Consider the following 25,015-nt stretch of genomic DNA (forward strand, 5'->3'; position numbering starts at 1 on the left):
CAGGAACACATGGATCCTATTTGCCTTGAGTTTAAATTTGTAGAGTGAAAAAACTTCTTAGAAAAATGAACTTTATGGATGTCACTGAACCCAGTGGAAAAACAGATGAGATGATTACTCAACTTAATACATTCCTGAGTTGCCCTGAGCTTAGCTGAAGCTCACTCAGGTCATTTGTAGCTCAATTTGGACTGTCAAACACAACCCATCATGCTCTAATTGTTTTCAGAGTAAAATTCCGACAGCAGAAGATGTGAAGGCAGTTAGTATTTTCAGCAATTAATTTTTGTATAGCGGTTCATTTTTTCATTCTTACACAGGAAATTCATTTGTCAATGGCGGGAGATTCTGGACACATCGTGGGCCACACATACCGGTATGTCCAGGGTCAATCCGTGGGTGAGTGGTGGAAACTGGCTCCCATGGAGGACATCCGGGTACCAAGTAGAGAAGCATCTCCTTCCATCATGCTGAACCATGCCCTCTTGCCCAGGGAAGACACATTTGCTTCATGTGACTGAGCGCTTCATTCTCAAAAAGTTTTTCAGAAACAAATGTGTGTACCCAAAATCCAAGAGATAAACCTGTTGGCTTTCTTTTACAATCTGACTACAATAATTACTCAAATGATGATTCAATTGTATATACTGACAACTTTTACTAGTTTATGCATGGAGTTATCTGAACACAGAGTCAGAGACAATGGTTACTATAAAAAGGATATTGTAATGCCATTAAATGCTTTATAAAAGAAAGCAAAAAGCCCCCACTATATGCAGGGAAGTTGCCTACTAGCCACAGGAAGTTGGCTAGTAAATCCCATGAACACTTCATGTGAATTGAAGTTACATGTTATATTTAGACATCATCAAACTCATTTCTCTACCAATTCATGTCAAAGGGGATCACGGGACTGAAGAAACAAGTGCTCATCAGTAGGAAGGCCATGGTGGTCACTCTAAAACCTTCCAGTAATACATCCCACACCACATGAGGCCCCTAAAGACTTGTTAGGAGGCTAGTAATGTGCTGGTAGAGAAGGGCATTTGCTTTCATAGTTCTCACATAGAAGATCCTTTTCCACGTTAAAGAGAATGGATATGAGCTTGGAGCTTGGCATGCTCTAGCTGGAAATATCCTTGAGAGTAACTGGTTTAATCATTCTCAACCACCAGCTGGAAAAAAAATTTTTTAAATAAAAGCCGCTGTTCCTTCCGGATATTTCAATGTAGTAGATGTAGTGGATAGCCTGGTTATCTGATTTAATTATTTCGCAGGTCATTTTGGCCATATTTTATTTATAAGAAACAGTTCCAGAATGATTGTAACATTTCTTGGAATCTCCCTATTCCCAGACCTCTGTCCCTCTGACAAGCTTCACAACACCTGAGCCATTAGAGGTACTCTTCAGTGTATAATAAGGCAGGAAAAACAGCCCAGACCAAGGGGAAATCTGCTAGTTAAACACAGCTACTGTTTGTGTTGTAAAATAAATGCAGCTGAGTTATTCTCAGGCTTCTAAAGTCAGCACATAAAGTGAAAATCTCACGCTGGCAAAATTATTCTTTCAACTTTTTTTTTTTTTAAAGGCCTAGTGTTGGAAAATGAAACATTTCTCAATAAATCCAACAAAGGCCGTTTTTCCTCCAGCATTAGAAGAGATTACTGGAGTTATTTTAAGTTGACATTGGACAACAATGAAATTTTGACTAATATTTAAGAACTGTCAGGGAAGCAACAACAAAAACAAAAAGCCTATGTACTAGCATCACACCAATGCAGAAAGAAGCTAAGAAACACAAGAATTGGGACAAATTCAAAGAAAAATACATCTGTGTCTTATCTCAGGCAAAGGTTTATTATGAAACTGAAAATAAATTATATCACTTAATTCTCTCTCTCTCCCCCTTATCTCTGTCTTTTTGTAAAGAATGCCCATAGCAGTAGCTATATGTACAGGCAGCCCTTATTGTGCACGGAACATCACTTCTCTGCTGCTCAGAAGGTAAGATGCCAGGTTTTTACAACACTTGCTACAGAACCAAGTCTAAGAGCAGTAGTTCAGCATATACCTAAAGCTCTCACTTCCTTGCCTTGAGCCTCCAAACATGGGATCACAAATATGAACACTTCATTATGAGCAGGTTTTAGAAACATGAATTCAACGTGGGTTTAGGAATTTAAATATTTCAGTATCCTTCTATTGCTGCTTCATTCAACTCAATAGTCTCTTCACTAAATATGGAGGCTCCCTGGTGTGGAATGAAGACACTACAGCTTACTTCTCTCCCCTCAGGTTCCCATGTGATAGGACTTCTAAGAGTCACAAAATAGGAATGAGAAGGACTTTATCTGATTGAGAGGGGCATGTTAGCAAGTCAGGGTGCTGGTAATCCAGCCCCTCCAAACCAGCTTTTACCCCTGATTTATTTCATTAGCCAAATCTGATGCTGTGCGTCTGTATGTCCACACTTATGTGAGGTTTCTTCTACTATGAGAAGAGCCAAGAGATTAAAGAAATGATCATTTTGCCAGAGCTACTCATGTCTCTTACTATAGTGAGTACCAATATCATAATCAAAGGAGGTCTGGTGTTTATAGAGGCCACCTCTATGTCTAAATGCATTAGGAGAGACAACAGTGAGATGGTTACAGCTCGGCCCATAGCTTCCATCTAAAACAGAGTCCCAACTGAGACCACTTCTCATAAGCAAATCACTGAATACCACTAGAATGAGAAAGAACCTTTTTCGTTCTTCCCCGATTTGAGTTAGCTGACAGTAGCAGGACTGCTGATCTTCCATTCAATCAGAGAAGTACCTGAGTCCTGGTCAGTTAAAGTGAAAGGCAAAGCAAAGGTTGTTTTTTTTCCCTACCTAGGAAAAAGAAAGGCACATGCTTCTAGCTCATGAAAATGGCTATGGATAGTCCTTCTGTAGGACCTCTCAGGGTCCTTTATATCCCTGAGTCTGATGGAGAGCCAACCACATGCTCTGAGGTTTATTTTCTATTTATAAAAATATCACATCACTCCAATCATCAGAAGCTTTAATTACATAAGGAATTACAAAGTTTGGCTATTTTGAAAGCACCATATAATTCAGATCATTTGCCAAAAAAAAAAAAAAAAAACCCAAACAATAACAACAACAACAACAAAAAAACCCAGCACGACAACCTTCCTTTTACACTAAATGGGTCAAGGTCAAGGTTGTTAAAATTGACTCCAAAGATACATATAAAAATTGAAAATCTTCTTAAAGGCATCCAGATAGCCTATGAAAAAATGCTGCTTTATCCGTGGTATGTAACCTGAAGAGCCTGGAGAATCGGCGAGAATCAAGATTTCCATTGGCCTGATTGTGCTGTGATGGCTGGGCGCAGACAAGATTTTGGTTGCATCAGTGGAGTTGCTCCGGCCTCCATGGCCTGCCCTCCCCTTTTTACAGATGAGGAGCCCAGAGAGACCAAGAGAATAGTCTGAGGTTCTCAAAGAAAGTGAAAGAATCTGATTAGAGCCTACATTTCCTGACTCTTGTTTCAACATTCTTATCTTTACACCAACTGCCTCTTTGAGACAATAACTGTCAGTGGTGAAGGGCAATGTACCTGCTCCCACCTGGATCCCGGAAACCAGAATTCCCTTTCTGGTTGCATGGATGATGATACAAGCTACTGTGATACTGGGACCCTGCTGGTCCAACCCTGCAGGCTTGCAAGCTATTCCAGTCTTATAGACTTACAAGTCATACTTTGCAAAGGGACCCTTTCTCTTTCAAGTGTATCTGTCTTGTGTGACTTAGTTTCTACCCAGGACTGGCTTCCATTAAAACTTACATGTTTCTCATCTCCAGGTTACAGTGAGTAAGGAGGAAGATACAGCCATCAGTAAAAAAATAATATGTTGATTTGCCCCCTGCATGAAAGACCAAATTATTAAAAGAGCTATTACTCATTTTACTATTGACAATAGTGACTAAATGTTTTTCTAACCCAACATATTTGAAGGTCCTGGAATAGTCCCATCAAAAGCAGCAGTTCAACAAGCAGGACTCTCTGAAAGGGGTAGAATCAACTCTTTAAAACAGGGTTTGGTGGGGGGTGGGAGAGAAGCCTCCCAAATGCTTCTCACCGTCCCTTTGCTTTAGTTGAAAATTATTGCCCTGGCCGGTTGGCTCAGTGGTAGAGCATCAGCCTGGCATGCAGGAGTCCCGGGTTTGATTCCCAGCCAGGGCACACAGGAGAAGTGCTCATCTGCTTCTCCACCCTTCCCCCTCTCCTTCCTCTCTGTCTCTCTCTTCCCCTCCTGCAGCCAAGGCTCCATTGGAGCAAAGTTGGCCCGGGCGCTGAGAATGGCTCCGTGGCCTCTGCCTCAGGCACTAGAATGGCTCTGGTTGCAACAGAGCGACACCCCAGATGGGCAGAGCATCGCCCCCTGGTGGGCATGCCGGGTGGATCCCGGTCGGGCACATGCAGGAGTCTGACTGCCTCCCCATTTCCAGCTTCAGAAAAATACAAAGAAAGAAAAAAAAAAGAAAATTATTAGCTTGACTTGTTAAAACTAAAACTAGGGGGCCATTCTGTTTTGCTAAAATATACCATATTTTGCCTCAGTTTTGATTCTTCACTCAAGCCCACAGAATGGGCTCTATGACTGCCAACCATCCAACCGTGACTGACATATTCAGCAAATGTTCTCCTAAAACAGAGCCGCCCCCCACCCTCCACTCCCACACCCCACCCAGGATGGCAGGGAGGATGGCTACTGTCAGCTCCAGAACCCACATCGCTCAGCTTCACCCCCCAGTGAACCTTAAGTTTCCTTTCTTAACTGCAGTTTGCAAAAATGTCCCAGGGAAAGGCTCTCATCAACTATTTTGGATCCCATGTCCACAAATGTACTTTGAGTGGCTAAGTTCAGGTAAGATGTTCAATTCTGGACTCATTGTCACTGGCCAAAGAAACAGGGTCAGAGGAGAACATGAATGTGCCCAACTAGTTGAACTTCAACTACCTGAACTTCAACTACCATATCTGCAGAACTAAAGATAAAATATCTACCTTGAAGGAAGTTTTGTGAAGATGTAATAGCATGTGTCATAAAAGCACATGATGTACGTGTCCCAAACACCGGCCAGGGGACACAGTGAAGCCAGAAAAGTATCAGTCTCCCTTCTGTCTTTAGCGAGTTCACATACCTACGCTGCAGCTCCTAGAACCCCTAGAGTCCCCAGACCTAGTGGTATATATACAAATATATTTCCCACATGTAATGAAACATAATTCTGTCCCTCCCCCAAGGCAGAGCAATGGGGGCATAAAGGGCAGTGCTGGGTTAAAGACAGCTGGCAGCGGAGGACATGTGTGATTACAGCTCAGGACAGATATCGACAAGCCGCCTGAAATCACATGGTACTATTGGTTGGTGTCCCTAGAGCACCCTAGGACCTTGATTATCCAGACATCCCCTGCCAGGTGAACAAAAATTAATAGACTTCTAAGAGCTCTCCACAAAGAATAAGACGAGGGAAAAGGATGCTTGGGAAGCCTTACCTTAATGCCTAAAAGTGTCTGATCAAAGCCATCCCACCCTGGGCATCCTGACGAACTGGCAAAATTTATATTATTCCACACATTGTGCTTTTAATGGACAGGAACGGGGTTATGGAGCTTGGAGGCAAGAGTGAGAGGCTCTAATCTCTGGCTCCAAGACCTTGTGTGTGGTGTTGTGAATAGATGCCAAAGCAGTGTGGTGACAGAGAGGTGAGCGGTGTGCCCACTGGCAAGCTCACACGTGGGACAGTCCATGGTCACATGAGCACTTGAACGCTCTCACCGAGTTAAGGTAGAAGCTTCCTTAGGGTGTGGCTTTCACTCTAACAATGGGAATTTAGAGTCATAAAGTAAAGAGATGCAACTCACTTATGGCCACCGATGTCAGCCTGTCACAAATCTCAACAAAGACAGCCTGAAACTGGGAAGGCAGTGTGTGTGTGTGTGTGTGTGTGTGTGTGTGAAAAAGAGGGAGAGGATGTTGGGGAGGGAGATGGAGGGAAAGAAGGAGGAAAGAAGGTAGGAAAGAAGATAGATGGAGGGAGAGAGAAAACAAGCTAACGAGCCAGAAAAGCATGGCATATGTGGAAAGTCTGGGAATCATTTTCTTCAGTTATGTCACAGCTGATGAGCATCATGGGATCCACCTGAAGACCATGCTTGGGCTAGTCAAAGGATACATTTTTACAGCAGCATATTAGAGGGATAATTATTATTGCCATAACCACCATCCTGCACAGAATGTATTTTAAGATGGAACTTATTTTTCCAAACACACACCTATTGCACCAAAAATGGAGGCTGACAGAGATTCTCAAATGATGCTTAGAGAGAGAAAGAGACATTGCTCAGAGAGGACGCTGGGCACTTCACGTCCTCCCAGGTCCCCACGTGTTAACCGCACCCCTGCACTGTGCAGAGGTGAGGGACGGCTTGTTATGTGTTTTGCATTTCTGTAAAAAAATCATTCACAGGAATTGAAAGTTGACATGAAGGATATAATTTTCCCATCAGTAATGTATCATTTTATGTTTCATTTAAGCTCCCCTTTTAAGTACCACAAAGATCCTAAGGCGTTTCATGTCAGAGACATAAGGCAGGCCCCACACTGGGGTTTTTTTGGTGATCCATAATGTAATTCTGAAAAAAAATAAAAAAGGAAAAACCCAACCATTTTTAACACTGCATATGTTCAAAGGCTTCTGCCAGGAAGGGGGGAAAAACTCTTGGCACCAAAAGCTAAGATGCAATGATTCCTTTGTGATCCTTAGTGAAGAAACAAGTGACTCTCTCCCTCCCTGATCTTGTCAAATTAACACGCAGGTAGCACACAGACCTTTTAGAGGTCTGAACCCGCGTTTCTTTAATGGACTCCTGATTCAGTTTTCTCGAGTAGAGGAATCCGTTCACCTTTTTTAATACTTTGTGGGTTGTGTATATGAAGGTTGTAAGGCAGGGAAGGGTGACAGTGTTAATTGCTTCCACACTGCATAAATCAATATCTTTACTACTAAAGGACACCAAGGATGAACTCAAAACTAATTTTGTTCTCTGGCTACCATCACTTGACCTTGAGGTCTAGACCATACTGGGTAAGGTCTGGTACCTTTGCTCGTGACAAGCTGCAGCACTGGACATCTGCCTCAATGCAATACAACCCACGTGCAACATCTCGGGAGGCCCTGTCACGTCGGTAGGCGCACGGCTGAGAGTGACACACAGCAATATCAAGGTGCCCTGTTTCCGTTAGAAGGCACAGAGCAAACAATTTCAGTGACAAGGAGATGACATCTAACATTTTGAACAATGATCCGTTTGTGCTAAAAACACAGTTAAAAAAATATATGTTTGACAGAAGCCCAAATTCTGCATGTAATGAGAGAAAACCTCCATCTTTCTTCTCTATAGAAGAAAACTGGTTTTGTTTTAAAAAATGCAGAGCTGGGCCTATTTCCACTTAACGATACCCAAGTCAAGCCAGGTGGCCACTATGGGACTTCAAAGATGAATGAAAAGCTCTTCCATTAAATTAGCCCACCCCAGTACCAGGAGGTCTGCTTGTGGCCGAGGGGGCTGTTGGCATGAAGGAGGAGATTAGAGATTAGATTAGATTAGTGGAGAACGTCTTTTTTTCCACAGAATGGGAAAGATCTGGGAAATGCGGAGATTCAGCGAAGCCTGTTGTGGTCGGGTGAACCACAGCCCTCGGTCTGGACGCCCGCACACGGCCACAGACTTCATTAGCCTCTCAGAATGCCATGCTTCTGCCTGTTGACCTGCTGCTTTACCGTTGGAGCAGGGCGGGGTGGGCAGGGGGGAGAGGTCAAGTTTTTGTCAGACTACAACCGAGGCTTGATTAGTACTTGAGGAATTGCACATTTAAAAGCACCCAGGAAACCACCGGTCTGCCAGCTCCAAACCTTCATCTGAGAACCTTACCCTGAGATGCGCTTCTGGGAGACTTAACACTAATGCCAAGTGCGGCAGGAAGCCTGCAGCTTTGCGTGTCTGAAAGTACTGGAGCTCCATAAGTGGGAGAGACCTCATAACACTAGGCCGTGGTAGCTCTCAGAGCTGAAAGCCATCCCTTCCTTCTGCTGTTTCCTATGGAGAACGGCACAAACACTGTGTGCACCTCCCCGGAGACCAATAACCAGATGCCGCAGGGTCCCCTGGGACAGCCACAGAACAGGCACTGTAAAAGCATCTCTTAGCTAACTTCTCGCTATGAAAGGGGTGGCTCCGAGCTGTGGAGGGGGGAAATCGCTATTTCACCGGGACTGATATATTTAGATGGCACGAAAAATGAGGACCGCACGAAACTGCAGGCGATAACACAGAGCAGCCATCCCTAGTCGGGAGTCCGGGCCACGTTTCCGCCTCGCATTTCTATCAAGGCCCTTATTTGGCTCACCTGTCTCTGTAATAAAGTTTTTACTTGAGAAAAATGGGCACTTATGGAAAGGTTATCGTGGTACACACTGTCAATTATTTTTTTATATAGCAAACGGATAAGTCTTTTCTTTTGATTTTTTTGAACTCAGAAGTCCTTAATTCTGAGCTTACCTGAAAATGCCAGTGGGAAAGCGTCATCCTTGCCCACCTCTTGTTTGATCCCTGGGTCTCCCTGCCACGTAGCTCGGCTCTTCAGTCCTCATCTCCATGTCTTTGTATTTCTGTTCCGTCTGGTAAGCTCATTCATCTCTCTGGTCTTCTCAGAGCAATACCTCAATGCCGGTAGTGAATATTTTTTCTTGTTTTTATTTTATTTTTATTTTTTCCGTCAGAAGTCATTTTACCTTTTAGTTCTGGTGAGTCATTTTTGTGCCCCAAATATAGCCTCCTGAGGATTCTCCTTCCTCTGTTCATTAGAGGACTGTTCCCCCTCCTCTGCTCCAGCCACGGCAGTCACAGCCGACTGTGCTGTGTGTTCAGCTGGGCTCCCGCCAGTCCCCACGGACCCTTAAATATGTGCTGACAACCGCCTCCTCGCAGCTCCGACTTCAGGTGAAGGAAGCAAGTGGATGGTGGGTGACAGTCCTATCCACTGGGCCCCAGTGCTCCAGTCAGACCTCTGGATAGGAAAATATCTAGCCACACTAGCTGAGGGTAATTGGTGCACTTAAATTAAGTCAGCTAGAGATTTGGAAAAGACATGAAGTATCCTTTTCTGGATTTAGAAACCCTTTTCAGGGTTTAGAAATCAGATAGTAAGTAAAGGATTAGATGTGAAGGCTTGCTATGATATAAATTATCAACATGGTAAAAAATCATGAAGATGTGTACCGTTGAATGATATATTTATCTGACAGAGGAACATATGGTGTCTGATAAGATGGTCATATTACATGGATTTTCTATATTTTCAAAGGAAAATTGCAGAGGACATGACCAGCTGAAAATCCCAGAAGATGCAACTTTGCCCACCAAGCTCAACCCCACCCAGCCTTGCTTTAGGAGGGCTGACTGAGCCATGAATTGGTAAACTTATTCATGATGGGGCCATGTTAAACAGGTGAGCAAGTAGGGAAGATAATGTGCAATAATAATAATAATAATAATAATAATAATAATGCAACAGAGATATGAGAGAGGTTGAGAGAGAAGTTGGGAGAAGAATGAACTACGTGTTTCTTCTTGAATTTATTGTTTGTAATTCCAGCCACTCATGAGACGCTGCTCTAGTTCCAGCCCTTGAACTTCAAGATCTTTTATATAGTTCATTTATGCACTGTATTTTCCTTTATATAAGTTAGGTTCAGTGTGTTTCTATTTCTTGCAACAAATCTCAAATTAAGACCCAAACCCAAGTCAAAGTTATAATTATCTGATCAATTTTATCATGTCTTTAGTTCTGACTTTTTTCCTGATCTTCAGACTCAAATCTTCAACATTCTATTTGAAATCATTCCATATCTAAAATCATCTCAGACTTAACTGTGTGCAACCTAAGACTTATTTTCTCTATATTTAAATATATTTATATGTATAAACATGCCCCTTTACCAAGTTTCTCAGTAACTGCACCAAAATTTATCATGGTTCTCAGACACCTCATACACCTCATCTGAGTTATGACTATGATTGACATAACCACTGTTCATTGATATCCAGTAGCCTCTATTCTGAATGTATGTGAAAATCGCATTTCCCTGTCCCCTTGGTGCCTTGCTTTGGACAATGAAACATCAGGGAATCTTATATGCATCATTTCCTTTACTGCTCTATGGCACTGAGGTTTGAAGGTTGTTTATAACTGCAGTATAAGCCAGCCTACCTGTAAACAACCCCTAAGTCATTTGGCTCTACTGTCAAAATATACTGCTCACAAAAATTAGAGGATATTTCAAAATGAATATGAAGCTATAAAATATCCCCTAATTTGTATATTCCAAACCCAATGATGTCAGCTCCTCTTCCACCATCACTGTTCCCCCCACCAAAAAAAACCCCAAATCATTTCTTGACTGAATTTACTGTAGAAGCCTCTTAATCACTCTTCCTTTTCTACTCTGACCTCTCTCAAATCCATTCATTCTTCAAGCAGGAGCCATAATCTCTAATTTTAAAGGTAAATCCAATTATGCTGTTTTTTACCCAAACCCTCAACAACTTCCAATTAGACTTAGAATAAAAAGCAAAGTCTCTCAATCAACCCCAACACTCTGTGATCTGACCACTGCCTATCTGTCCAAATTTGTCTCCTGCCATTCTTTCATCTCTCTTCAACCACTCTTTCTTACCATTCCTTGCAATCAGTAAATTCATTCTTCTCTCAGGATTCTCTGTTGCTGTTCCCTGTATGTGGAATGTTCTACTTCAAGATCTCTGTTTGCATTGCCTTGTTCTTTCCTGTCATACAAATTTTTTTGCCAAGATTATGTCCTCAGAACAGTCTCGCCCTGGCCGGTTGGCTCAGCGGTAGAGCGTCGGCCTAGCGTGTGGAGGACCCGGGTTCGATTCCCGGCCAGGGCACATAGGAGAAGCGCCCATTTGCTTCTCCACCCCTCCGCCGCGCTTTCCTCTCTGTCTCTCTCTTCCCCTCCCGCAGCCAAGGCTCCATTGGAGCAAAGATGGCCCGGGCGCTGGGGATGGCTCTGTGGCCTCTGCCTCAGGCGCTAGCGCGGCTCTGGTCGCAATATAGCGATGCCCAGGATGGGCAGAGCATCGCCCCCTGGTGGGCAGAGCGTCGCCCCATGGTGGGCGTGCCGGGTGGATCCCGGTCGGGCGCATGCGGGAGTCTGTCTGACTGTCTCTCCCCGTTTCCAGCTTCAGGAAAAAAAATAAATAAATAAAAAAAAATAAAAAAAAAAAAGAACAGTCTCTACATTATTTAAAACTACATCTCCCAGTAACTAACTATACAATTACCTGTTTTATTCTGTAAAGTAGTCTTTGAGCTATCTTATTTCTTCATTTGTTTAATTTAAGTTTCTCTTTGCCTAGACTATGAACATCGTAAAGAAAGAATTGTGGATATTTTTTATAGTGCTCTGTACTTGGTTTTTAAAAAAGTTTCTTGTGCAGACTGGGATTTAATAAATATTTATCAAATGAGTAAATTAATAAATAAATAGCTTAACAATCAGGATGTCAAAAGAACAATGCACTGAAGAAACAATTGAATAAGAAGTAATGCTCTTTCATAAATCCTTAACCTAGTTTGTTTTTTTAACAGAGCACAAAATAAAACAAAATATTGCTAATTAATTTGTATAGCTTTGTTTATGTCTTACCACTTATAAACCATTTATTCAATAAGACTTGACTTGTTCAAGTTAAGTTGTTTAAATTAGCTAATGCATATTGAAACAAGAAGCCATTTAAAAGAGAAAAAAACAATGAATATGTGTAGTTGCAATGGCAAAAACAATGTTTTCCAACTCAACATATCTACATTTTCTACAAGGGACTCAAGAAAAAGATATGAAAGTGAAAAAACAGACTCAAAGACAGAGTAGGCTAGGAAGGAAATTAGAGCAAAAATCATAAAGTAGGAAACACTAAGCTAACAAATTTCTATGGAAAATTACTTTCTGGATAGTTAACCAGAGGGAATTGATTAATAAAACTCATCAACAAGCTGTAAATGTGGACAACATGTTAGCTCTTCATTATCACCTCCTTGATGTTTTGTGTGGTTGTGTGTACTTCAATCACATGCCAATGTGACACATATGAACTTCCATCTGAGGGGAACACCCTATTATTTTAGTGAAAATAATAGATTTGTATCAATATATTAGCTAAGTTATTAACTTTTACTCACGAAACCTTCTACTTCTCTGTTTTGCAAAGCAGATAATCTAGGTGAGGATAGTCTTTAGTGTGACCAAGAGATGTATTGAGGACACCAGCTTTCAAAGGGATTAAAACTCTTTCCCATGCCTTAGAAGCATTCCAAGGAAGAATAATGGTGGGGCCCAGGAGGACTGAGTCAGACTCTTGGCTCTGTGACTTTGGAGGCTCAAGTATGTGATTTAACTTTTTGATTCTAGATAAAGATAAAGAATACAATACCTACCCTAGATGTTTCATAAGATTCTCATAAAAATAATGCTTATCAAAGATGTTATGAAAATTGGCTGTATCAGATTTCTTTAATCTGCTTCTTTGAGATTATTAAAATTATCCTCTAAACTGAAGTTGTTATATGTATACCTTTCAAAGTGGCGGGAAAAGAAAGAATAAGCAGCAATATGCACATGTTTTGCAATTTGGTCTTCAATTCTATTTGAGATTAGCAATGTCTGTATCTGTTTTAGAAATATTGAAATTACTATAACAGCAGAAAATGACACTGTTATTTCTTTAAACACACAAAGGCACCAAGAGTTATCTCTCATTAGGAAACTCCCATAGTCCATTTCCAAGTCCAAATATTTCCAAATAATACATTTCCTACCAAAGGAGAAAACTCAATTCATGGTCCATCATGAATGAAACACAATTCTATATAGCATTCATATGAATATCTGAGAAGAGAAACAAAATCAGAAGAAAAAAATGCACAAAATTGTGCATTGTATGAAACCTACTTGCTATTATAAGATGTTAGTTGCAAAACTTATGACATGTAAGGGTCTCTACTTATTGTGTTACTGTGTTTATTTGATTGATTTTCTTGTTCATCACTAAAAATATCCCAAAGATCTTATTAAATAAGCAGAATAGGACACACAATGAATATTCTGAAGGAAGCATTTAGTTTCATAAAAAAATCCTGATCATGATTATTTAGCTGTCAATTATCCAATCCCACTCCAATCTCACATTCAGAAGTCACTTTATGGAAGTGATTACTTATAAATAAATTCCGGATACCCCAAATTTACTGTACACAAGGAATCTCCTGTCAACCAAGCGAACTTAATTCTTTAAGGAAAAGGGCACTAGACAATCCCTTACTCTTTATCTTAATGAAATCCGTCCTGTTCTCACTCTTACATACAAGAGCTACACTATTTAAAGATATAAAAAAGAGATCATGGCTAAATGGATCCAATCATTTTGCCCATTGGCACCACCATAACCAATCAACACATTCCCTTCAGTAAATAAATTACAATAAAATACTCCCTCAACCTTGTAACCCGAATGAAGCTGGGTCAGGTTAGCTGTGAATCAATGACTGGGTCTACTTGATATTTATAAAATACACTTATCTGCTGTTTTTAAAATTAAGGCTGAAATGACACCATCTTGAATGTGAGGTGATTGGGCTGTTTTCCCTACCTCAGGGTGGTTCTTGGCCAGCCATTCCTTGATGGTGCTGAGTGCAATCACTGCTGCCGGCTCGTTCGGGAAACCTAGCGAAGAGCAGAATAATGCACGTTAACAATAAAGACGAAGAAGACACAGAATTCAGTCATAGTGTGATACTGGATTTTTCTCCCTTAAGTAGTATTCAATTCAACCAGTTATAACCGAAGAAGGCAGGCCTTAGTAAGGATCTTACAGCCAAGACAAGAATGGGGCTCATCCTACACCAATCTAAAGCCAAAAGCACTAAAGAGCTCAACTGTCTCTTCGGTTCTACAACAATATCAATTAAACATGTTTTTACATTTGTTTACTAGTTTTCAAAGCAATTTCATCAAATTTTTCATAAGGTGTGCTCACATTAAGGTTTACTTCTCTCAGTTTATAAACAGTAAATATGGCTAAGAGAACAGACATGGTTGACCCAGGGTCACAAGGCTAACAGTATTGCATCAAAAAACTGACAGGAGACAGGACAAATGACTTGCCAAATAGCCATACCCTTGAAAGCTATTGTCAGAATTCAAAGGAGGTAATGCCTGCTTCATAGGGCTTTTGGAAATACTGTTTGAGATTAAGACAACATGAATTGACCTGTCTTGGTAGTGTGGGTTTGGTTTTAGAAGGGCAGGAAGACTAACACTTATACTATGTCCCAGTGAGCATGACCATATATGAGAATTTCACAGACTCACCCACAATGGCCATATAGCTTATATAAGCCAAACACATTCCTGAACTTGCAGAATCATCAGACATTCTGACAACGGAGATAACAGTGAATGAAGGAATAACCTTATAAGTTACCATTTATGGTGCAGAAAGAAGAAGTGGGAATGACTGTTCTATTGAAACTACTCCCTTACTCACCACTGGCTTCCTAATCACCAAATCCCACAGCCTTTCAGTCAGTCTTCATCTTTGATATTAGCTGGCCTTGACTAGTTTTTCAGGTTTCAATCTCTTCCATCTTGGACTTCCCTTTTTGAAGTTTATTTTTTAATTGTTTTCAAGTGTACAATTCAGTGATTTTTAAATATGTCCACAAAGTTGTGTAAACATCTCCACTAATGCCAGAATATATTGGGTATTCCCAAAGTGCACATTAACAGTCGCTCCCCAATCACCACTCTCCCCAGCCCGAGCAACTATTAATCTACTTTCTGTTTCTGTAGATTTGCAGATTCTCCTCCTGAAATTTTCAGCACCACCTCCTACTATGTCTCCTCCTACCTGTTTGACCTCCCCTGACTCCTTTTTCTATGAGCATCTATCAAATATATATCATTCCCAGCATCCTAAAATGAGCTTTCTTCTTGCCTTCCCCTCTCTGCTTTAGCCAGGGGCAGCCCCATCCATCGACAAGTCCATGAGGATGTCTTCCTGTCAGAAAGGCTCCTATGACATTGTCAGTGCAGATGCAGAAAGACGGGGGTGTTGCTGACATGGAGCGATCTCAGTTGAAAGAACCCAGCTTCACTGGAAGGCAAATACATATTCCAGCAGTTTGTACAAATGGGTTTAGATCTCAGTCGACTTTTAGAGAAGATATGTGAGAGAGGAGTTATTTTTCCTCCTTTTCAAGAATATATGTTGCTTTTCTAATTAGGTTGTTGCCTGCTTTGTTATAGAGTGCATTAGGAAAGGTGACAAGAAGCAGTGCCAAGCTCCACTCAAGCACCGTCATGTGACAGAGAGAACGGCTGTCGTATGAAAAATGTGTACAAGTTCTTGAAACTTTGTAAATTCATCCATGACATTTGGAATTGTAGAGATCTGTTTTGAATTCTCTCACCCCATTCATTTTCCTTAAATGAAGGCTTTAAAGTGTAAATCCCTTTAAATTAGAAAAACCTGTTAATTAATTAATCCATTAGCTAATTTGTTAGACAAATTATTGAACCAGAAGATTGTAGATACACAGATACTTTTTAAAGAGTTCTTGTCCTCGAAAGTCCAAAGTCTGGAGGAGGAAATTGACAAGAGGGAACAGCAATAAATCACGCCAAGTGCATGACGGGTGTGGGGACACAGATGAAGAGAGTAAGAATCTAGAGACACAGAGCAAGATGAAGGGAGGCTTTCTGAGAAACAGTAGAATGTTTGGGGAAGGGAACTATGACGTGGGGAGCAGGGAAGACCTCATTCTCAGAAGTAAGCTTATGGGCAGCAAGAATGGACCAGGCGAGGCAAAGAGAACGGGGAAGAACGCAGGAGTACCTAGGCTGCGAGGGAAAACAAGGAGGCCTGCATGGGCATTTGTGGTTAGCAGTTGAGCACAGTGGACTTTTCCAATTCACCTTCCCCCTGAGTTTAATGCCTGCATCTGTAATCACCAGGAGACCTCCCCTCAATGTGCTCTAGACCCAGAAACATAATCAGCACTCTTCTGCAAAACCAGCCACTTCCTGCCTTTTCAGCGTCTGCCTATGGCTTTACTTCTCTACTAATCTCTATAACATGACTGTTCTCCCACTGGTAACTCAGTCCTCAAAGCACTGTCCCTTTGAAATAGCTTACACCACCCCTTCCTCACATGTGTTTTTGATTGTTCTCTTTCAAGATCCCGACAATGGCAGTCAACTCATAACTGTGCTTCTTTGGTCTCCTCCCCTTCTCCAAACTACCTAGCACACCACCTGCATGTGATCCTTCCTAAAGTCGAGATGCCACAAGCTTACACCAAACAGCAGCAGCCTTTACGGACTCTCTACTCCTACAGGGTCAACCTCCTCTCGGCATGGCATTATATACCCTGAAGGGCCTGTCTAGACTTACTCTTTAGTTTTCCTTATTTATTCTCTTTCCCTGAAAATTCCTCTCCAACTTTTTGATATGTTTAAGAAGTACTTAAATCATAAAATTATAGGGCTATATAAAGCTAATAAATACTGTAATCACTCTCCATTGCAATGGCCATTAGCATTAACCTTTAGAAGATGTAATTCCTCACAGAGAAATTATACAGGCCTTTTAGAACCATGGCAACAGTGGTCAGTTCTCAATTATATGTGACCTCCTGGTCATTTCCCCACAGTCATCAAAGCCTCTGGCACTGAATTATGGTTTTCTCCACCTCAAGGCTTGCCATAACCCTTGGGTGATTTCAGCACCCAAGAAGTGACTCACCTAGCATCTGGCCTGGTGATTTGCAGCAACAGCCTCCACTCCATCTCCTCTCCAGATCACACGCTGGATCTGGATGTAACATTTCATTCTACCGTTATTAACTGAAGCAGTCTCTCTCCGAACCTGGTCTCTCTTTCATTTGTTTGCCCAGCTACTTTCCAAGGAATGCTCTTTATAAGCATTTGAAGGCTCCTCTGTCCCCAGAACACCCCCCAGACCGAGGCTAACGTTTCCCTGCTGAATGGTCTGGCTCCTCCCTGTCTCTCTGGGCTCTTCCCGTTCCCTGTTGCTCTTTGCTTTCTCAACTCATCACACTGGCGTGCTTTCTGTCCTTGAAATGTGGCGCGCTTCCTTTTGCCTTTCTTTTTTTCCAAAAGGCCTAATGCTGTTTCTTTTTCCTGAAATCACACTCCTGTCCTCTTTTCCTAGCTTATTTTAACTTTTCTTGTCCTCTGCTCATTACTGCTCAGGGGAAGGTTCCTCTGACCCCCCCGTGACTTCCTGTTGTATCATTTCCTCCCACCATGGACCTTTCGCAGAACTCATCAGAGTCACAACTTTACACCTATTATGTAAATATTTAATTGATAATATTAATAGAGTGAAAGCCCTAAGGAGGCAGATACCACACCTGTTTTTGTTTATCACTGTATTCTTAAAACATTGCTGGCACACAGAAGATGACAGACAAATATATGATGAATGAGTGACAGATGGCAGACTCCTAAATCTTTGATTGATAACAGAAAGGCTAAGGGCTGGGAGGACGAGTGTTTAGCCCTAGAGTATGGGCAGAATGAAGGGACTCCAAGAGGATGTCCAAGCAAATTGATAGATCTGCGTTATCCTGTTTCATCCTTAAGGGACAACTATTGAGAAGAGGCACAAGGTAAAGCATAGTTCCTGCTCTGATGATACACTGGAATTACTTAAAAGGAGAGGAAAATATCAAGACAAGTATCTCTGCAAACATGCTTGCTCTCAGTGGGTGTGTACATAGCCACCAGACAAAGTGTGATGCGTGGGGTAAAGAGCAGCAGCACAACTCTTTGTCCGTTTAAGTTCAAGACCCCAAGGGTTACAAGAAAAGCCAATGAATAGACAAGGATAGATTTTTACCAAGAGAGGGGCTCCTGATGACAGTAAGACCTGCCTCAGGAGATCAACATTCACTTCTGCTTACCAAGGGACTTCTGTTCACAAACGCAGAGTGGCCACCCAGAGGGAAGGCAGCAGGCAAACGTGAGAAGGATTATTGAATTAGATACCATAGAAAATCTCTTCCAAGTATGAGGGCCAATGAGGCGGAACAAACCATTCATAATTTAGGGCCAAGAGTGCAAGGAGGTGTATGGGTGTGTGTGCATGTGCGTGCATGTTTGTGTCCTGATACACATAGAATCTCTGCTTCTGCTGGCATTCCAAAGCTCAGCTCCTCAGTCATTAGGATGGCTTTTTAAAATTAACTTTTATTGTAAATATCAAAGGTGACTTATACAATGTATAAATTATTTTTTTAATTTACTTTTGTGTTGAAATTGCTTGCTAAATTTTTACATATGTGTGTGTATATATATATGCATACAATGTGTTTATATATATACATATATATATATATATATATATATGCATACAAACATGTGAGCATTACCAAAGTCAAGATATAAAATATATTCAACCTTCTAGAAAACTAACTGCCTTGTCTCAAGTCAGTATCTTCTCTCTGGAGGAAATGTTATTCTCTCCGCTGTTACCACAGGTTAGTTTTGTCTGTTTTAACACTTCTTAAATAGGGAGATCATTCTGCACATTTTTTTCTTTCTATATTTTGTTCAACATTATGCCTACCTGATTTATCCATGTGGCTACATATACCAGAAGCTCATTCATTTTCATTGTAGCATGAATATTCCAAAGTTTATTTGTCCATTTTAGTGTTGATGGACAATCAGATTGATTCCATTTTGAAGCTATTATGAACAAAGTTGCCATGAACATTCTCATACATGTCACTTGACAGATATAAACACTTGTTTCTGCTGAGATTATAACCAAGAGTTGAAGCTACTGGTCCATAGTTTATGCAGATGTTTAACACTGCTACATTCTGCCAAGGTTTTCCAAAGCAGATGTACAATTTCATTCTCATCAGAAGTGTAGGGAGGTTTAAAATAATATATTTTTTTATTTATTATATTTCTTTCTTTATTTATTTAGTTAAGATGTCAAGATGCACTTACTAATTCTATTTTCTTGACCACGTTTAAAACCATTACACATAGGTTTAGGCTAATCAATACCTTTCATAGCCAGAATCTCAGATACATTTTAAGACTTGTCTGGTTTCTCCCTCCACATCAGTGAGTACTTAACCCAGAGAAAGCAAATTTAGTCAACATAACATAAACACAATTTAAACGAAAGAGGGAAAACTGAAACAGCAAGTTGAGTTTGTAATGGTTTTCTTTTTTTTTTTTTTTTCATTTTTCTGAAGCTGGAAACAGGGAGAGACAGTCAGACAGACTCCCGCATGCACCCGACCGGGATCCACCCGGCACGCCCACCAGGGGTGACGCTCTGCCCACCAGGGGGCGATGCTCTGCTCATCCTGGGCGTCGCCATGTTGCGACCAGAGCCACTCCAGCACCTGAGGCAGAGGCCACAGAGCCATCCCCAGCGCCCAGGCCATCTTTGCTCCCATGGAGCCTTGGCTGCGGGAGGGGAAGAGAGAGACAGAGAGGAAAGCATGGCGGAGGGGTGGAGAAGCAAATGGGCGCTTCTCCTGTGTGCCCTGGCCGGGAATCGAACCCGGGTCCTCCGCACGCTAGGCCGATGCTCTACCGCTGAGCCAACCGGCCAGGGCTGTAATGGTTTTCATCCATGGTACATCAGATGACTCATTAGGCACTTCCCCCGTGCACTCAGTTATTGAACAGATATTTCTTGTTCAATCAAATTGAAGAAATATCCAGCAAGGAAGACTCACTGATGGTTCTACCCACCCCGTGAACTATCTGTCTGTTGAAATTGTTGAAACTGGAATGTTCTCAACACTATTAAGAGCAAAGCTGGTTTTGACTTTGCTGAAATTTTTCTCTCTAGCTTTCTTCTTCCTTTGCTGTTTGTCATAATTCCTCAATATCTTTAACTTAGTTCATAGACTCCCATGTAGAAACTAATTTTGTTCTCCTGATATAGAAATCAAATATGTCCTACTGAAAATCTAGCCTATTCTACTGAAAAAAAAAAAGGATAGATATAACTAAGTCTGCCAGTAGAACTGCCCCTTTTTGGAGGCAGAAGAAATGGGTCAGCTTTTGTTTTAAACTGAAAATGAAGATGAAGGTCTGCTTGTAGCTATAGATTATCTTATTATAGAGTAGCATATGGTAATGACTTAAATCAATTATTTCCAAGAAATTCTTACTAAAAAAAAGAGTCAGTTTGAATATAATACCAGGTATAATTAAGCCATGCTTTAAAATGTTAACCCATCTACCATTTACAGTCTACCCAGGGCCTCTCTCTTTTGCCCCCCCCCCCAACATCTCCTTCCAGCCCAGTGACCAGAAGTCACTTCTGCTTCAACTATGGATACTTTTCTAGCAGCTGTAAGAAAAAAAATAAAACAAAACAATTTAGAGACCAATGTTGAGACAGAGCTCAAAAATGTAGAAACTATTATTGATGCACTTAATTGTTTTATTTTCAGCTGTACAATTTCTTCTGTAGTGGTTTTCAGCTCTCAGGGAGTTTAGTTCATACTCTCACTTCCACCCCTCAGAGCACTTGGCCCAAAGCTGTGATCAAATCCGAGCCATTTTATGGAACCCTAAATCCCCACCTACACTTGCAAGTCGTTGCCATATAACCAGCCTTCAGGATGACAATAAGCACCAGATTGGTACTGAATTGTTATAAATACCCAGGAGTTAGAAGCAATAGTTTTAAAAATACCAAACTCCCTTGAACTCTGCACGTGAAATTCACATCCACTTTGGAGGCCTCCCTCCCACCGAGTCTTTAATTGGAGAGCGTGCTGCTGCTCTTTTTTCCTACTTACACACAGAATCAAGTAAAATGAAAAGATGATGCCGTTATTAGACAGGGGGTTTTCTGCATTGATGATAATGTCTGACCGCACTAAAGGAGAGGGATGCATCACTGGGTCCAGTGAAACGTTGACATCCACTGGACAGAGATTATCAACATTGACTCTCAATGCAAAAGTACATGTTGCTTGATTTTTTAGAATATAACTATATTTTCTTTTTCATCTTAGCACAAAAGGTCTGGTGTCGGGACCAATAGAATATGAAACAGTCTAGTATACAAGCTAAGGAGAAAGAGAATATGGTGCGCGATGAGTTGTGTTTTTCTGGGAACATTCGTTAGCAATTCCCCTTGAACACACACACACACACACACACACACACACACACACCTGTCCTGGGTGGGGAGCGGGAAGAGGGATGAAGTTGGAGGCTCTGGTGGGCATGGTGAAGTATAGGGCATGGATTTTTTTTCTTAAATTTTAAACTAGCCTCAGTCGCCTGCCTCCCCGGGTGCCCTTCCACCTTGTGGAAGCAATTCTGATAGCACGATGACATCAAATGACGGCAGAGAAATGATGGGAAGGAGCCTCCCCACTAAGCATTTGCTCGAGCAGCCACTCAGACAATGCTGGCTAAAGGCTGCATTTCACAAAAGATAAAACAGGTGAAGGAATACGAGTGACACTGGCCCCTGTGACTGCAGTGAGCATGGCAGCAGAATGCTAAACAGGGTGTCACTGGCTTCGCTCAAGAGAGCAGAAAGTGAGACAAGAGGGAGGCGTCCTCAGCTCATCAGTAAGACGGTGGAGTCTTAGTGTTGTTGACGATGACAAGGCGGGCTTGATATATGTGTGTATCACATAATATGGCCTAGTACTAAGTGACTGATCGTAGCAGAGACTGGGAATGCCTACATATACCCTCGTGGCATGTGCCATCCTTGCGAACGGGCTTGACTTACAACCTTCAGTGCCGAAGGCCTTTTTAACTGAGGGCTCTCCCTGGCATGTAGAGTTCACTCAGCCCACATGAAGGGCAGGTTCAACGTGGTAGGGTAACAAGGCCACCATGAGCATTCTGCATCCATGACCCCAGCTCACTCCCCCATTACTCTCCAGTTGTCACAGTGGCAAATGGCTCACTAACACACCCTTTCTTATCTGTCTTCCCTGCTCCCTTCCTGATGTCACCTCCCCAGTAACTACTTGCACCCAATGACCTTTGCCTCTCAATCTGATTTTGGGAGGAGCCAAACTATGACAGCAGAAAACACATGTTCACGAACTTCAGAAAATCATGTGTCCTGTCTTATCTGGACAGCACTGTTTCCTTAAACTTTTCCAGTTGTAATGTGTGGCCCATAAACACTGGAGAAATGGTTTGTAAATTACTCAGTGACGTGGGGGAAGCGTTGAGGCGCTCACTGATTACCTGCAAGAAAGTGCAAGAATATTTCACTTTGGGAGAGCACAGGTCATGTGGGTTAGGCTCACACTGGCACGTGTATTGGTGCCCATGAGACAGAAATTCTTTTTTTTTTCCCCCCAAAATTTTAAAACAACAGGAAATTGTTATTGTTGCTGCTTCTCCTATAGCTGTTAACATTTATTGAGTGATTACTATGTACAAGACACTCTACTTAGCATTTACATGTATTACCTTATTTAATCTTCACAACAAACTAAGGAAAAGAAGAAGGGAGAAGAATAACGAAGATGAACCAGAATGTTTGTAAATGTACAATGACTTCAGTGTATTAAGGGAGGAGTTGATCAAAGATATTTAATTAGGATTTATATGAAATACTGCCAAGAGGTGTGCAAGGCATAGTCAGGCTGGGTCACACAAGCTTTAGTAGTAATGAACTCAGTATTGCTCACTAATGTGGTTTGGACACACACCTGCTTGAAGAAGAAGCAATGATCCTGCGTGTGGCCATGGGTGGGCTTGATGGGGGGAGCCTTGGCTGTCCTAAGGAGCCCCTGCTTTCTCTGTCCCCACAAAAACATCCTGAATCCTCCCAACTCCCTTCATGATGAGTATGTAATTTTTTTCCATTTTGTAGAAGAAAACCAAAGACTCAGGGGGGGACTTAAGAAAGGGGTAGAGGCGGTACCCAGGCGCGGGTCTGCCTGCCTCCCCTCCATCCACAGCCTCCCCCCAAGTGCTGCATGGAACATACCACAACCCCTCTCCTTCAAAGAGCCAGTCCTGGTACAGCGGTGTCTCAGACTGCTAAGAAAAGAAGTACAACTGGGGGTCCTATGGTCAGGAAGCATGATTCAAGAGTGCCGAGCTCAGCTCCTGCATGGGCCAGACCCACCCATCATATCTGGCGAAACTGATGTTCTGTCCTCCATCGCGGGTAAAGGCACCAGCCTACCATTTAAAGTCTTCATTGAAGAGCACAGGTGGGGCCTTAGGAGTCCCTTGGGAACATAGGAAAATGGATGGTACTGATGGATTAGTTACAGGAGTCCCCTACTAATTCAAGGCTGATACGTTCTAAGACCCCCAATGAATGCCTGAAACTGCTGATAATACCAAACCCTGTATATACTTTGTTTTTTTACTTATACATGCATACCTACGATAAAGTTTAATTTAGAAATTGGGCACAGTAAGAGGTTAACAACAACAATAACCCAATAGAACAATTATAACAAATACACTATACTGCTCACAAAAATTAGGGTCTATTTCAAAAATGAACATGCAGCTGGCTATAAGATATCTCCTTATTTTTGTAAGCAGTGGAAAATTAGGTGAATAGGATCTCCCTTCTCTCTTAAAATATCTGGAATTTTCCATTTAATATTTTCAGACCACAGCTGGCTGCAAGTGAGTACGGAAAGTGAAAGCGCAGGTGAGGGAGACTCCTGCCCTCTCAGCATCTCGGTGCCATCATTGCGGACAGGACTGGAACCTGTAGCTGGGAAGCATATCATAGGTATGGGCACTGGCTCACAGCAGAACTCCGGCGCCATCGCCCTGTTCCCCAAGGTCCTGCCTTGCCCCTACTTCATGTTATCCAACCTGGCACTGATTGTCCTGGTGGATTCTCTAGGGTTACTCATCAGATGAAGAAGGAGAAGGGCAATTCTGTACTTCTGACCACTGCAGTCTCCTCACACCCATTCTTTCATTCCACTTGGCAATGTGTGTGCCATAGCACAGGACAGCCCATAAATTCCACGACATCCAGCTACTTTTCCTTTCACCTATTTAAAAAATTATGAAACACGAAGCTCTTTTTCAAGTTGTCTCTCCTGGCCTGCAAGGCAGGTGGGTCTGAATGAGCTGCATTTTTATGGGACACAAGGTTACAGCCTGCACAAGTTTCATCAGCTTCTCAAGCTATGAGCTCCAGTATCTATTTCTGAAGGTATTTTTAAAATTATCCTTTGTCTAGGGAATTATAATAATGACCTGAAAAATGGCTTGTGACACAAATTCTGCCTTACACAAGCTGTTCCTACTACCCCCTAATAAGTCTCTTGAGAAGAGATGAAAAATCTCATAGAATCTCTTAGAATAGAGTTTTTGTAAAATTCTTTTTTTTTTTTTTGTCTTTTTCTGAAGTGAGAAGCCGGGAGGCAGAGAGACAGACTCTCGCATGTACCCAACTGGCATGCCCACTAGGGGGCGATGCTCTGCCCATCTGGGATGTTGCTTCTTTGCAACCAGAGCCATTCTAGCACCTGAGGTGGAGGCCATGGAGCAGTCCTCAGCGCCAGGGCCAACTTTCCTCCAATGGAGCCTTGGCTGCCGGAGGGGAAGAGAGAGAGAGAAAGTAGAGGGGGGAGGGGGGAGAAGCAGATGGGTGCTTCTCCTATGTGCCCTGGCCAAAATCGAACCCAGGATTTCCACACACTGGGCTGAAGCTCTACCACTGAGCTAGCTGGCCAGGGCCTAAAATTCTTTTTTTAAAGCACATTTCTATCACTAATGGAGTGACGTCAGAGAAATGGCACCGTGAGGAGTGCGACAGACAAATCTCCCCAAAATTTCAACAA

General features: G+C 42.0%; 1 protein-coding gene across 4 annotated transcripts in view; it reads right to left on the reverse strand.

The window, feature by feature from the left end:
* MACROD2 (mono-ADP ribosylhydrolase 2) overlaps window positions 1-25,015 on the reverse strand; it is a 2,059,933-nt gene that overhangs the window by 492,477 nt on the left and 1,542,441 nt on the right. For all 4 annotated transcript variants that reach the window (XM_066387117.1, XM_066387118.1, XM_066387116.1 and 1 more), the window contains exon 8: window positions 13,789-13,862. In XM_066387117.1, the coding sequence (XP_066243214.1) occupies window positions 13,789-13,862 (74 nt within the window). The remainder of the gene's footprint in view (window positions 1-13,788; window positions 13,863-25,015) is intronic.

This window comes from Saccopteryx leptura, chromosome 5 (genome assembly GCF_036850995.1).
Source record: "Saccopteryx leptura isolate mSacLep1 chromosome 5, mSacLep1_pri_phased_curated, whole genome shotgun sequence".
NCBI lineage: Eukaryota > Metazoa > Chordata > Mammalia > Chiroptera > Emballonuridae > Saccopteryx > Saccopteryx leptura.